We start from the raw sequence: 15696 nt of genomic DNA on the forward strand, positions 1-15696 counted from the left end.
TTCTCTGCACCCTCTCCAAAGTGTCCACATCCTTTTGGTAATGTGGCGACCAGAACTGTACACAGTAATCTAAATGCGGCCGAACCAATGTCTTGTACAATTTTAACATGACCTGCCAGCTCTTATACTCAATACCCCGTCTGATGAAGGCAAGCATACCATATGCCTTCTTGACCACTCTATCCACCTGTGCAGCCACCTTCAGGGTACAATGGACCTGAACTCCCAGATCTCTCTGCTCATCAACGTTTCCCAAGGCACTTCCATTTATAGTATAGTTCGCTCTCGAATTAGACCTTCCAAAATGAGCACCTCACATTTGCCCGGATTGAACTCCATTTGCCTCTTCTCCGCCCAACTCTCCAGTCTATCTATATTCTCCTGTATTCCTTGACAGTCCCCTATACCTTCTGCTACTCCACCAATCTTCATGTCATCTGCAAACTTGCCGATCATACCAACAGTGCCCTCTTCCAGATCATTTATGTATATCACAAACAACAGTGGCCCCAGCACTGATCCCTGCGGAACACCATTTCGAGAAACTCTCTTCAACTACTACTCTCTGTCTCCTGTTGCTCAACCAGTTCTTCATCCACCTAGCTAGAACACCCTACACACCATGTGACTTCACTTTCTGCTTTAGTCTACCATGGGGAACCTTATCAAATGCTTTACTAAAATCCATGTATATAGAGTCAGAGAGTCATAGAGACCCTTCGGTCCAACCCGCCCATGCCGACCAGATATCCTAACCCAATCTAGTCCCACCTGCCAGCACCTGGCCCATATCTCTCCAAACCCTTCCTATTCATATACACATCCAAATGCCTCTTAAATGTTGCAATTGTACCAGCCTCCATCACTTCCTCTGGCAGCTCATTCCATACAAGTACCACCCTCTGTATAAAAAAGTTGCCTCTTAGGTCTCTTTTATATCTTTCCCCTCTCACCTTAAACCTATGCCCTCCCGTTCTGGACTCTCCCACCCCAGGCAAAAGACCTTGCCTATTTACCCTATCCAAGGTCTCTTTGTTCAGCAACACTCCCTAGGACCTTACCATTAATCATACAAGTCCTGCTAAGATTTGCTTTCCCAAAATGCAGCACCTCACATTTATCTGAATTAAACTCCATCTGCCGTTTCTCAGCCCATTGGCCCATCTGGTCAAGATCCCGTTGTAATCAGAGGTAACCCTCTTTGCTGTCCACTACACCTCCAATTTTGGTGTCATCTGCAAACTTACTAACTATAACACTTATGCTGGCATCCAAATCATTTATGTTAATGACAAAAAGTAGGGGACCCAGCACCGATCCTTGTGGCACTCCACTGGTCACAGGCCTCCAGTCTGAAAAACAACCCTCCACCACATCCCTTTGTCTTCTATCTTTGAGACAGTTCTGTATGATGTCTACAGCACTTTCTTCATCTATCAACTTGGTCACTTCCTCAAAGAACTCTATTTAGTTGGTAAGGCACGGTCTCCCCCACACAAAACCATGTTGCCTATCACTGATAAGCCCATTCGTTTTCAAATATAAATAGATTTTATCCCTCAGTACCTCCACCAGCAACTTTCCCACCACTGACGTCAGGCTCACTGGTCTGTAGTTACCCGGAACATACCTACTACTCTTCTTGTACAGGGGACACATGAGCAACCCTCCAGTCCTCCGGCACCTCACCTGTATTTAAGGATGCCACAAAGACATCTGTCAGGGTCCCAGTTATTTCCTCTCTCACCTCCCTCAGCAACCTGGGATAGATCCCATCCGGTCCTGGGGATTTGTCCACCTTAATATCCTTTAGCCTACCCAACACATCTTCCCTACTTATGTCAACATGATCCAGATTAATCAAACTTCTATCTCTAATCTCAACATTCATCATGAACCTCTCCTCAGTGAACACTGATGCAAAGTAATCATTCAGAATCTCACCCATTTTCTCAGTTACAACACACAACCTTCCTTCCTTATCCTGTAGTGGACCAACCCTTTCTGTAGTTACCCTCTTGCTTATTGTATATGAATAAAATGCTTTGGGATTCTCCTTAGTTCTGCTTGCTAAGTTATTTCATGACCACCTTTAGCCCGCTTGATTCCTCATTTAAGACTTGTCCTACTCTTCCGATATTCTTTCAGGGCCTGTTCTGTTCTTAGCTGCCTCAACCTTATGCATGCTTCCCTTTTCCTCTTGGCTAGTCATACAATTTCTCCTTTCATCCAAGGTTCATGAATCTTGCCTTTTCTATCTCTTGTTTTCAAAGGGATATGTCCATCCTGCACTATCGTCAACTTATCTTTGAAAGCCTCCCACACCTCAAATGTTGACTTCCCTACAAATAGCTGTGTCCAATCCACATTTCCCAGCTCCTGCCGAATTTTTATATAATTGGCCTTGGCCCAGTTTAATACTCTTCCCTTAGGACTACTCTCAGGTTTGTCTACAAGTGTTCTAAAACTTACAGAATTGTGGTCACTATTCCCAAAGAAATTCCCCACTGCAACTTCGACCACCTAGCCTGGCTCATTCTCCAACCCCAGGTCCAATTTGGCTCCTTCCCTCGTCGGAGTATTGATTTACTGCTCTAGAAAACTCTCCTGGATGCTCCTTACAAATTCTGCCCCATCCAGACCTCTGAAACTAAACGTATCCCAATTAATGTTGAGAAAAGTAAAATCTCCCATCACCACCACCCTGTTGCCTCTTTCCATAATCTGTTTACCTATTTGTTCTTCTATCCCAAGCTCACTGTTGGGAGGCCTATAATACAGACACAATAGTGTAACTGCACCCTTTTTATTTCTCAGCTCTACCCATAATACCTCACTGCTCAAGCCCTCCATAGTGTCCTCCTTTAGCACAGCCGTGATATTACCCCTGACCAGCAATGCACCTCCTCCTCTTCTTTTACTTCCCTCCCTGTCCTATCTGAAGCATCTATATTCTGGAATATTTAGTTGCCAATCATGCCCTTCCTTCAACCGAGTCTCTGTGATCACAATAACATCATACTCCCAGGCCTCTGTCATACCCGACTCATTGCATTAAGGTATATGCACTTCAGGTTGCCAGTTCTTTTACATTCAATTGCTCTCTGCCTACTCTTCCCCTTGGTAATGCTAACTTCATGATCCTTATAGTCTCTAGTTTCCACCTCAGTGTCTACTAGTCTTCTCTCCTGGCTCCCAGCCCCCTGCCACATTAGTTTAAAATCTCCCAACAGCAGTAGCAAAAACTCTCCCAAGGACATTAGTTCCAGTCTGTTTCAGGTGTAGATCATCCAATTTTTAATAATCCCACCTTCCCCAGAACTGGTCCTAATGTCCCACAGATTTGAACCCCTCCCTCCTGCACCATCCCTCAAGACACGTGCTCATCCTGCCTATTCTTTCATTTCTACCCTGGCCAGTATGTTGCACTGGGAGCAATCCTGAGATCACTACCATCTTGGCAACCTCCTGGTCTCCAATGTCACCTCTGCTCTGTCTCCCACTGCTCCTGGACAGGAAGAAAAGTTATGGATCTCATCATCATTGTGGACCTCATCATTGAATCATTCCAACCTTATCAATATCTCTGACTGCATAAGGTCCCACTCAGAACTAGTACTTTTAGGATTTTGGGAATTCTGATCTACATTCCCCCTAATTTCTACAGCCACTGAGCGGATCTCCAAAGTCTGTCAGTGGTTGGAGAAATTGGAAGTGCCTGAAATTAACAGGGTAATCAATAGCTGTGGACCTCAGAATGGACACACTGATATCTTTAGTGCAATGCCAAAGATTCCTCCTCAGAAATATACAAATCAATTTTGCTTTGAACGTTATCTGCTGACTGGAGAATCCCAGTTGCAGATTGTTATTTTATGCTGAGCCCCCAGGGATCATTGCATATCTACCTGCTGGAACATCTCTCTGCTGAACTTAAAACGGTCATTTCTGCTCATGGCTCACACCACGATTTATTACCTCATCTGAATAACTCGACCAAACACTGATCAGATAATTCACTGGATTTCTGAGCAATTGAAATGAGTATCAAGCATGAATCTTTGCTCACTGCAGACCAAAGCAGATTGAAGAATTATCTCACCATCTTGCTGGAACTAATCATATGAATAAATTGTCTAATATCTTAATAGAGCAGCCAATTGATAGAGCACCCTGTAAAAGTAATAGCTCAAAAATAGGATACTGTTGGCTGAAGCAAGGAATGGATAGGGAGAAAGAAAATGGTGTTCAGGAAAAGTATAAGTATTAAATTGGCTGAGGACTGTCTCCTCTGTGATTGGCATCGGTGAGCAAATGGACTGTTGGTACTCCCTTGTCACACATGAAGAATTGCCATTTTTATCTGAGAGTCTGAAAGTGCTGCAGACAGCTGTGAGGTGTTTGGATTTTCAGCTCTACTCCCGAGATTGAAGAGGAAGCTGGGAAAAGCTGTTTCATTCTCTCTCGGCCTCACGGTTTGGGCATCCGGGAAATAGTGAATTCTTGGAACTTCATGGAGAAGGTCGTTTCAACCTGTTTAGGGCAGCACGGTGGCTCAGTAGTTAGCACTGCTGCCTCACAGCACCAGGGATCTGGAATCATTTCCAGTGTTGAGTGACTGTCTGTGTGGAGTTTCTCCCCGTGTCTGCGTAGGTTTCATCTGGGTGCTCTGGTTTCCTCCCACAGTCCAAAGATGTGCAGGTTAGGTGGATTAGCCATACTAAATTGCCCCATAATGTTCAGGAATATGCAGGCTGGGTGGATTAACCATGGGAAATGCAGGGTTACAGGGCTAGGGTAAGGGTTTGGGTCTGGATGGGATGCTCTTCAGGGGTTTGGTGTGGATTCAATGGGCTGAATGGCCTGCTTCCACATGCAGGGATTCCAAGATTCATCCCAAAATTAAACATGAGCAGATGGAATGGTAAGGTTGAAGCATGAATTGAGACTGGACGGGGTTTGGGAGTATATTCACTGGAGTTTCGAAGGTTTGATTTCACGGGAAGCTATAAAATTTGTGGATCTGAGGGATATGCTCGCCTTGCCTGCTTTGGCTGTGAATTCAGGCCCAGAAGTAATGTGCTTGATACTCGACTCTCCTCCGGGCTATGGACATGAGCTGAAAACTACTGGCTTAGCCCATCATGTTCACTTCCAACAAAGAAAATAATTCACCAGGACCATCACACATTGCCAACAACAACCTCAAGGGTGACAGACTCACCAGCATTGGCTCATGGTTACTCTTCAAGGTGTGTTCAATTTCTCCCTGGTGAAAATCTCTTTCAACCTCTTTCATCCGGCAAGAGATATAAAACTTAATAGTTTTTTTCAGAACAGCTTCTTCCCCACTGTTATTAGACTTCTGAGTGGACCTCTCAATTTTTTAATTTAACGTTGATCTCGCTCTCTGTGCACCTTCTCTACAGCCATAGCATTGTATTTCTCACTCTGTTCTGTCACACTAATGCACTTTGTATGGTATGATCTGCTTGTACTGCACAGGAAACAAAAATTTTTCACTGTACCGAGGTACGTGTGACAATAATCAGTTAAATCAAATCAAATCTCAGCGATATGCAGAGCATTGATTGGCACAGGTTCAAAGGATTCTTGTATCAAACATTGTTTTACTTACTAGAGAACTGACTAGCACTTAGCAGCAGCAACAAGGTGGTTCAGTATTGTTTGTTCAAATTTTTTTTTGTGATTTTACCACGAAGGACAAGGGCTGTGTGAGGAACAGCACCACATGCAATTTCCACCAAGCAGCACACAGTCCTGGCTTCAAACTATACCTCTGTTCCTTCACTGCCCCTGAATCAAAATCTGGGAAGGCCCTTCCAAACTGGACCCTGCACCATCTGAACAAGAAGACGGCTCACCTCTGCCTCCTCAAGGGCTGTGAGGGAATAGCCATGAATGTTGGCCTGCACAGTGACACTCACAAATCTGATCAAAAAAAACAGGACAGTCCTCATTAAATGAATGGGCACCCTAAACAAAAACAGACCTTTTTTTAGTCTCTCTGGGTTACCATTCATTGACGCAAAGAATAAAAATGAAATAGTTATTTTTAAGTGCCCCGGTGCATGCAAGATTTTGTCGTCAGTGTGATACAGTTATGTTTTGATGAGCTAATTTAACCAGCATGAATCAATTGTGTGTGCAATTTCCTAATTGTAACCACAGCAGAGGCTCTTCCCTCGTCAATGCCAGTCTGTGGTTCTGCATCTGTCTTGAAACTAGTAACTGTTTGCTTTTCCCTATTCCATAACTAGCCGTAAAAAGCACTCTCAATGTACAACTTGACTACCTTCTTCTTACTGTCTAATTATTATATGTTAAGGGGCAGCACTGCCACCTCACAGCACCAGGGACCTGGGTTCAATTCCAGCCTCGGGTGATTGCCTGTGTGGAGTATGCGCATTTTCCCTGTGTCTGCGGGGGTTTCCTCCCACAGTCCAAAGGTGTTCAGGTTAGGTAAATTTCCCATAGTGTCTAAGGATGTGCAAGTTTGGAGGGTTAGCCATGGGAAATGCAGGGTCACAGGGATAGGGTAAGATAGTGTGTCTGGGTGGGATGCTCTTCAGAGGGTTGGTGTGGACTTTATGGGCTGAATGGCCTGCTCCCACACTGTGGGGATTCTCTGAAGCCAAATAAATTTAGACTGGTCATGTCTGCTGAGGCTTTAATGTGGGGGGAGGGGTGCGTGTTATTTTATCCTGGTTTTGTTTAGACAGAGATTTGGCGGCAGGAAGCAAGCAATTTATGAGAAGATTAACAACTTGTGAAGCCCTGGTTGTGTATTGTTTTTTAAATTGTAAGAATAGAAGCAGCCAGAATGGGTGTGGTCAAGTTCACACCCACAGATCCAGGATTTTTAACTTTAACTTGCAGCAGTTGTTGGCTGGGATCTCAGCAGGGTTGGGAAGGCAGTGACTCCCTCCCAGATGCTATACTCTCACTCTCTCTGAATTGTCTTTTGATGCACTTTCCTCCTGGATTGAAGAACTGCATATGAGACAATCTAATTTCTGAATTTGCCTTTTGCTGAGGGTGTGTTTATGGCATGTAATAGTTACTGTATCTCTTATTCTGTTATGTTTTCCAATAGAGTTAAGTTATTCCACGCTCCCCTTTCTCTTGTTGCACTTTGAATTTCGTGTTTGAATAAATTGTATTTTGCTTCATATCGAGTAGTTTGACCAATTGAGTTGCATCTGGAACACAATACCTCATATTTACTGATGAAATAAGAAAAGGTTAGGGTCCATATTACCTTCTGAATATCTTGAAGAGTCTGGTCTGGTCCATAACAATGTGCAATGGCCTGCGATCTCATAGGGTCATAGAGTCATAGAGATGTACAGCATGTAAACAGACCCTTCAGTCCAACCAATCCATGCCGACCAGATATCCCAACCCAATCTAGACCCACCTGCCAGCACCCGGCTCATATCCCTCCAAACCCTTCCTATTCACATACCCTTCCAAATGCCTCTTAAATGCTGCAGTTGTACCAGTCTCCACCACATCCTCTGGCAGTTCATTCCATACACGTACCACTCTCTATGTAGTAGGGTGTACTGCTAACTATTGATCACCAGGACTGATCAAATCACTCCTATATCAACCACCTCTTGTTTCAGAGCTGTATCACTTCTCTGTTCTGGAGTCAGGCAGTATTGGATCCACCATCGGGAGGATCATGGCAACAGATGTCGATATTGGACAAAATGCAGAAATGGACTACGTGGTTGAAGCTGGAGATAGTTCAGATTCATTTGTTGTATTTACCGACAGGAAGACCCAGGAAGGTGTCATCAAGTTAAAGAAGGTCAGATTTAACAGGAATATCCTGAGATTGTCTTTGATCCAACCTGTCTTTTGTCGCTAATAATGCAGCTTCTCTTTTCAGCTAAAAATAACAAATGTGTGCTGCTTCATGGAGGGAGCAGGTGACATGGTGATAATATTGCTACACTGACAGACTAGTTTGCTGACGTCATGAGCTCAAATCCTGCTATCAGACTGGGGCGACTCAAATATGTTTGATTCATTGATCATAACTAAATAAATATTTCAGACAAATAAGCTCTAGTGTCAGAAATAGTGATCATCAAACCACTACCGATTGCTACAAGAACCCATTTAGTTCATCAATGTCCATTAGGGAAGGAAATCTGCCATCCTTATCTGGACTGGCCAACATATGACTCCAGACCACAGCAATGTGATTAACTCTAAAATGGCTCTGCAAGCCATTCGTCAAAGGGTAGTTAGGAATGCTGTTAGTGGAGATTTACTCTACTTTGCCAGAGGAAGGGAATATGGAGTCCATGTATAACACAGGGTGATGTTCAGATAATTATGGCAGATAAAACAAGTCAGCCAGGAAGTATGAATGTGTTTCTAGTCAAGTTAAGGCACAAGGGTGGTGCTGGAAAAGCACAGCAGATCAGGCAGCATCCGAGGAGCAGGAAAATCGATGTTTCAGGCAAAAGCCCTTCATCAGGAATCGATTCCTGATGAAGGGCGTTTTGCCCGAAATGTCGATTTTCCTGCTCCTCAGATGCTGCCTGATCTGCTGTGCTCTTCCAGCACTACTCTAATCTAGACTCTGATCTCCAGCATCTGCAGTCCTCACTTTTGCCTTAAGGCACAAGGGAGCATGGGTGGCACTTACTTTAATGCAAGGAGCATTGTGAGTAAGGCAGATGAATGTATGAGTAACATATGGGGAGAAGACATCTTTGCTAACATAGAGACATGACTGAGCGACAGGTCTGGTAGCTCAGTATTTTGGGGCACAGAGGCATGTAAAAGGGATGTGTTGGACTGTTGATCAAGGAACCAATTACTGCAATAAGGAAGGACAATAGCTTAAAAAGTTCCTCAACTGAGGCCATATGTGTAGGTTTTAAAAATAAAAGTGGGGGGAGATATCACCTTGCTGGAGGGGTACTTAGGACTCCCAAACAGTCAGGGAGAGATAGAAACAGTTGGATCATAATCTGAGGGAACAAGTCTGGGTTTGCATTCAAGTGTCCATATTTCAGATTGTGGGGGGTGACGAGCATTTTGCTGATAGTGATCATAACTCAGTCACACTTAAGATGGTAATGGATAGGCACAAAGACAAATTAGAAATAAATGTTCTGAAGTGAGGAAAGACTGATTTCAATATGATGAGACAGGATCTGGCCAAAACAGACTGGGTGCAGCAACTTGCAGGAAAAAAACTATTTCATGGGACAAAGTTAAAAGTCACTCAACATCAGGTCATAGTGCAACAGGTCTATTTGGAAGTACTAGGTTTCAGAGCACTGCTCCTTCATCAGGTAGCTAGTGGAGCAGGATCATAAGACACAGAATTTATAGCAAAAGTCCACAGTGTCATGTAATTAAAATGATATACTGAACAAATCTAGATTGCTGTTAAGTCTTCCACCTTTTAGGATGAGTTGCAGATTTCGGTTCATTAATATGTAAATTCCAGAACTTCTTTTAAGTCACATTCTCGAGATAATGTTTTAACCCCCCAAAAAAAGGTGACATCCCAGTTCAGACAGTGTTAAAGCTGTGAGGTTAGAGTCTGTCTGCATCCCAATCTTGAGTCCGGACAGGTTCTATTTCCAAAGTACTTCATGGGAATCATTCAAAACGGTAAGTGTGAGAGGGCAGGGCCAACACATTCCCTTAAAGGTGAAGGATGGGACCAAAATGTCCATAAACCCTGACGATCAAGGAATGGACAGGATTGGCCAAGGATAAAGAGGGAATTGTATGGTAGATCTCAAGGGCTCGGAACAGCAGAAACTCCAGAGTCAATTATAAAGTACAGGGAAAATGATAAAGATGCTTGAAAATCATGAACATAAAATAAAGGAAAGGCCAAGGACATTTTATATGTACATTAGAGGGAAGAGGATAACTGGGAATATAATGCGGCCAATTAGGGACCAAAGTGTAGGTGGAGTCAGAGAACATAGCTTTCCATCTGTATTAATTATTTAGACGTCGGTGTAGTAATCAAGGAGGGAGATTGTGTCATACTTGAAAAAATTAGCATTGAGTGAGAGGAGATATGAGTGGTTTTAGCAGGCTTGAAAGTGTCTGAGTCCCTAGGCCCAGATAAAATGTATCCAAGGCTGCTGTGGGAGGCAAGGAAGGAGATTACAGAGGCCTGTGGTGTTAACTTACAAATCTTCTCTGGGCACAGAAGGCTGAGGGAGAACTGGAGGTTAGCTAATGTGGTAGAATTGCTGAATGTAGGTGGTAGGGATAAGCCAGAAAACTTCGGGCTGGTGATTCCAACGTCAGTGGTAGGGAAGCTTTTGGAAAAATATTCTGAGGAACAGAATCAATCTCCACTTAGAAAGGCAAAGATTAATGAAGGTAAGTCAGCATAGCTTTATAAGGGGGAGATTTTGTTTTCTAGGGTTGGTTAAGTTTTCCGAGGAGATGAGAGTAAAGCAGTAAGTGTTGTCGACGTGGACTTCATAAGGCCTCTGATTATCTCTCACATTAGAGACCAATTGAGAGCCCACGGAATCCAGGATATTTGGCAAACTGAATCCAAAATTGATTTTAATAACAGAAGACAGAAGGTGATGGCCAAAAGATATTTTTGTGACTGGAAGCCTGTGTCCAGTAGCATATCACAAGCTTTGTTGTTGGGTCCCTTGTTATTTATAGTGTAAGTTAACTATTTAGATATGACCATAATTTGGTTATGTTTAGTTTAGTGATGGAAAGGGATAGGTACATGCCACAGGGCAAGAGTTATAGATGGGGGAAGGGCAATTATAATGCGTTTAGGTCAGCCTTAGGAGGCATAGAATGGGGGACCACAATTCAGGGGATGGGGACAGTCGACATGTGAAGCTGGTTGAAGGAGCAGATATTGCACGTCTCTGATAGGTATGTCCCCGTCAGGCAAGGAGGAAGTGATAAGGTAAGGGAATCGTGGTTTACTATAAGAAATTGTATCTCTTGTTAAGTGGAAGAGGGAGGCTTATGTGACTTTGAGACGTGATGTTTCAAATGAGGTAATGGAGAGTTATAGATTAGCTAGGAAGGATTAAAGGGAGAGTTAAGAAGAGCAAAGAGAGGACATAAGCAGTCTTTAGCAGTTAGAATAAATGAGAACCCTAAAGCTTTCTATAGGTATGTGAGGAATAAAAGGATGACTAGGGTAGGAATAGGCAAAAGTAAGGACTGCAGATGCTGGAAACCAAAGTTTAGATTAGAGTGCTGCTGGAAAAGCACAGCAGGTCAGGCAGCATCCGAGGAGCAGGAAAATCGATGTTTCAGACTAAAGCCTTTCATCAGGAATAGAGGCAGGGTTCCTGCAGAGTGGAGCCTCTACCCTGGAGGTTCCCTGCCTCTATTCCTGATGAAGGGCTTTTGCCTGAAACATCGATTTTCCTGTTCCTCGGATGCTGCCTGACCTGCTGTGCTTTTCCAGCACCACTCTAATCTAAACTAGGGTAGGAATAAGGCTAATTAAACCTATGGACCCTGTGGAGATGGGAAAGTTGCTAAATGAATATTTCTCATTTGTTTTCACTCAGGTAAAGGAGAATATTGTAGAGGATAAGACTGAGATATGGGTATTGGACTTGAAAGGATTAAGGTTAATAAGGAGGAGGTGTTATCAGTTCTAGAATGTGTGAAAGTAGTCCCTTGGGCCAGATGGGATTATCCGAGGATTGTCTGGGAAATTAGGGAGGAGATGGCAGAGCCTATGGTCTTGATCTTTGAGTCCTCATTGTCTATAGGTTTAGTACCAGAGGTCTGGAGGATTGCAAATGTTGTGCCCTTGTTCAAGACGGGCAATAGAGACGACCCAGGTAATTATAGACCAGTGAGCCTTAAGTCGGTTGTCAGAAAATGTTGGGAAAGGATTATAAGAGATAAGATTTATAATCATCTAGCAAGCAACGATTTGATTTCAGATAGTCAATATGGCTTCAGCAAGCACAGGTCATGTGTCACAAATCTCATTGAGTTTTTTGAGAAGGTGACCAAGCATGTAGATGAGGGTAGGGCAGTTGATGTGGTATACATGGACTTCAGTAAAGTTTTTGATAAGATTCCACATGGTAGGCTGTTGGAGAAAATGCAGAGGCATGGGATTGAGGGTGATTTAGCAGTTTGGATTAGAAACTGGCTCTCTGTAAGAAGGCAACGAGTGGTTGTTGATAGAAAGTATTCCGCCTGGAGTCTGGTTACTAGTGGTGTGCCACAAGGATCATTTTTGGGACCACTGCTGTTTGTCATTTTTATAAATAACTTGGACGCAGGTATAGGTAGATGGGTTAGTAAATTTTCAGATGACACTAAAGTCGGTGGAGTAGTGGACAGTGTGGAAGAATGTTGCAGGTTGCAGGGGGACTTGGATAAACTGCAGAATTGGATTGAGAGGTGGCAAATGGAGTTCAATGCAGATAAATGTGAGGTGATTCACGTTGAGAGGAATAACAGGAAGGCAGAATACTGGGTCAATGGAAAAATTCTTGGTAGTGCGGAGGGATCTTAGAGTCAATGTACATAGATCCCCGAAAGTTGCCACCCAGGTTGTTAGTGCTGTTAAGAAGGCATACAGTGTGTTAGGTTTTATTAATAGAAGGATTGAGTTCCAGAGCCGTGATGTCATACTGCAACTGTACAAAACCCTAGTGTGGCCTCACTTGGAATATTCTGTGCAGTTCTGATTGCTCCATTACAGGAAGGATGTGGAAGCATTGGAAAAGGTGCAGAAGACATTTACCAGGATGTTGCCTGGTCTAGAGCGAAGATCATATGAGGAAAGGCTGAGAGACTTGGGTCTGTTCTCATTGGAGAGAAGAAGGCTCAGAGGGGATTTAATCGAGATATACAGGATGATCAGAGGATGAGATAGGGTGGACAGTGAGTCTTTTTCCTAGGATGATGACGTCAGCTTGCACGAGGGGGCATAGCTGCAAATTGAGGGGTGATAGATTTAAGACAGATGTCAGAGGCAGGTTCTTCACTTAGAGAGTGGTAAGGGGGTGGAATGCCCTGTCTGCCGATGTAGTTAACGCAGCCACATAGTTAACGCAGCCACATTAGGGACATTTAAACAATCCTTGGATAAGAACATGGATGATGATGGGATAGTCTAGGGGGATGAGCTTAGATTAGTTCATCGAGGGCCTAAGGGTCTGTTCTGTGCTGTATTATTCAATGTTCTATGTTCTAAGTCACCTCTGCTTCCCCAGAATCATGTATACTTTAATCAAGTCACCCACTCCCCAACTCCAGGGTCATGTATACTTCAGCTGAAAATGTGTTGCTGGAAAAGCACAGCAGGTCAGGCAGCATCAAAGGAACAGGAGAATCGATGTTTCGGGCATGAGCCCTTCTTCAGGAATGAGGAAAGTGTGTCCAGCAGGCTAAGATAAAAGGTAGGGAGGAGGGACTTGGGGGAGGGGCGGTGGAAGGAGGTCAAGGTGAGGGTGATAGGCTGGAGAGGGGGTGGGGGCGAAGAGGTCAGGAAGAAGATTGCAGATTAGGAAGGCGGTGCTGAGTTTGAGGGATTTGACTGAGACAAGGAGGGGGGAGGGGAAATGAGGAAACTGAAGAAATCTGAGTTCATCCCTTGTGGTTGGAGGGTTCCTAGGCAGAAGATGAGGCGCTCTTCCTCCAGCCATCGTGTTGCTATGGTCTGGCGATGGAGGAGTCCAAGGACCTGCATGTCCTTGGTGGAGTGGGAGAGGCAGTTGAAGTGTTGAGCCACGGGGCGGTTGGGTTGGTTGGTCCGGGTGTCCCAGAGGTGTTCTCTGAAACGTTCTGCAAGTAGGCGGCCTGTCTCCCCATTATAGAGGAGGCCACATCGGGTGCAGCGGATGCAATAAATGATGTGTGTGGAGGTGCAGGTGAATTTGTGGTGGATATGCAAGGATCCCTTGGGGCCTTGGAGGGAGGTAAGGGGGGAGGTGTGGGTGCAAGTTTTGCACTTCTTGTGGTTGCAGGGGAAGGTGCCGGGAGTGGAGGTTGGTTTGGTGAGGGGTGTGGACCTGACAAGGGAGTCACGGAGGGAGTGGTCTTTTTGGAACGCTGATAGGGGAGGGGAGGGAAATATATCCCTGATGGTGGGGTCCGTTTGGAGGTGGCGGAAATGACCACGGATGATACGATGTATATGGAGGTTGGTGGGGTGGTAAGTGAGGTCCTCATGTATACTTTAATCAAGTCACCCCTCCCTGACCCCAAGGTCATGTTTACTTAATCAAGTTGCCCCTTACTCTTCTCAATTCCAGTGGACATCAGCTTTGCCAGGATTCTCAGCCCACACCATGAGGAACAAGGGACGTTGGAGCAGGACTAGACCATTCAGCCCTTGAACCCTCTCTGCCATTTGCTAAATTGCCCACCTCAACCTCATTCTCCCACACCATTCCTTGGTACTTCCTAACATCTAGAAATCTGTCAATCTCTTTTCTTCAGCACACTCAGTGACTGTGCCTCTGGGGCACAAAACTCCAAAGATTCAGCACTTTCTGAGTGAAAGAATTCCTCCTGATCTCATAAATCATTCTCTTCTTATTCTGAGACTCATGATGCAGAGGTGCCGATGTCATCCTGGGGTGGACAAATACAAAAATCGCCTGCCAACAGATTATAATCCAACAGGGTTTATTTGAAATCACAAGCTTTCGGAGTTCGTGATTTCAAATAAACCTGTTGGACTATAACCTGGTGTTGCATGATTTTTGCCTTTATTCTGAGACTGGGTCCCCTGATTTGAGATCTTTTTTATGGGCCGGGGAATCATCTTGTCTACAATTAACTTGACGAATCCCCTCAGAGTTTAGTGTGTATTAACGAATTCGCCCATGATTGCTCCCCAAAACAGCCTAGCAAGCCACCTCATTTATACTGCACACCAGGTACCTCGTGATGATTAATAGAGGCCATACTTACCAGTGAAGCCCATATTCTAAGAACTAATTAAAAATAAAGGACAAAATTAGTTAGAAGTCTAAATATAAGGCGACTGATTAATCAGGTCAGTGGCAAGTGATATGTCTTGGAGTGTGTGATTGATCAATAAACGAATGCTTTTGGAGCCAATGATGAATAATGGAGGGCAGATGCTGTGTCTGTGCTTTGCTACAGCCATTGGACTATGAGAGCAAGGGGAGATTTAACACCAGAGTGGCAGCAATCAACAAACACATTGATCCTCGATTCCTCAACCTCGGACCATTTAAAGATATCACAAATGTCAAAATCAATGTGCTGGATGTCGATGAGCCACCGGTCTCTGTGTCTCCTGAATACATTTTCAAGATTGAAGAAAACAGAGAGGCTGGTGCCTTTGTTGGGGTGGTGACAGCAAGGGACCCAGATGCAGCGAACAACTCAATCAGGTAGGTGATGCTTCAACTGAAGAGTTGATTGCCAATTCTGTGGAACAGTGTGGAAACTTCCCATCCGTCCCTGTGCGGATTGCAATTCCATTCTCAAAACTGAGAGAAAATTGCAAATGTTAAGCTATGCCACTTTAAGCAATATAAAACATTCAAGTCGGTTTGTGAGAACCGCTGAATAGTTAAAGTGGGGACCATTATTAGCTTTTACGCGTTAGGTTTCCAACATTTTCTCTAAGAAAATGATTGACTTCCAAGTGTCTCATTGCTTATTCATGACTGACATGATTGC

The 15696-nt window shown here is 44.1% G+C and overlaps 1 protein-coding gene across 5 annotated transcripts in view; it reads left to right on the forward strand.

Annotated features, from left to right (window-relative positions):
* Window positions 1-15696, forward strand: part of LOC140476887 (cadherin-7-like) — a 151505-nt gene that overhangs the window by 73077 nt on the left and 62732 nt on the right. For all 5 annotated transcript variants that reach the window (XM_072569777.1, XM_072569778.1, XM_072569776.1 and 2 more), the window contains 2 exons: window positions 7653-7840; window positions 15151-15404. In XM_072569777.1, the coding sequence (XP_072425878.1) occupies window positions 7653-7840; window positions 15151-15404 (442 nt within the window). The remainder of the gene's footprint in view (window positions 1-7652; window positions 7841-15150; window positions 15405-15696) is intronic.

The sequence above is a fragment of the Chiloscyllium punctatum genome, chromosome 5 (genome assembly GCF_047496795.1).
Source record: "Chiloscyllium punctatum isolate Juve2018m chromosome 5, sChiPun1.3, whole genome shotgun sequence".
In the NCBI taxonomy this organism is placed as follows: domain Eukaryota; kingdom Metazoa; phylum Chordata; class Chondrichthyes; order Orectolobiformes; family Hemiscylliidae; genus Chiloscyllium; species Chiloscyllium punctatum.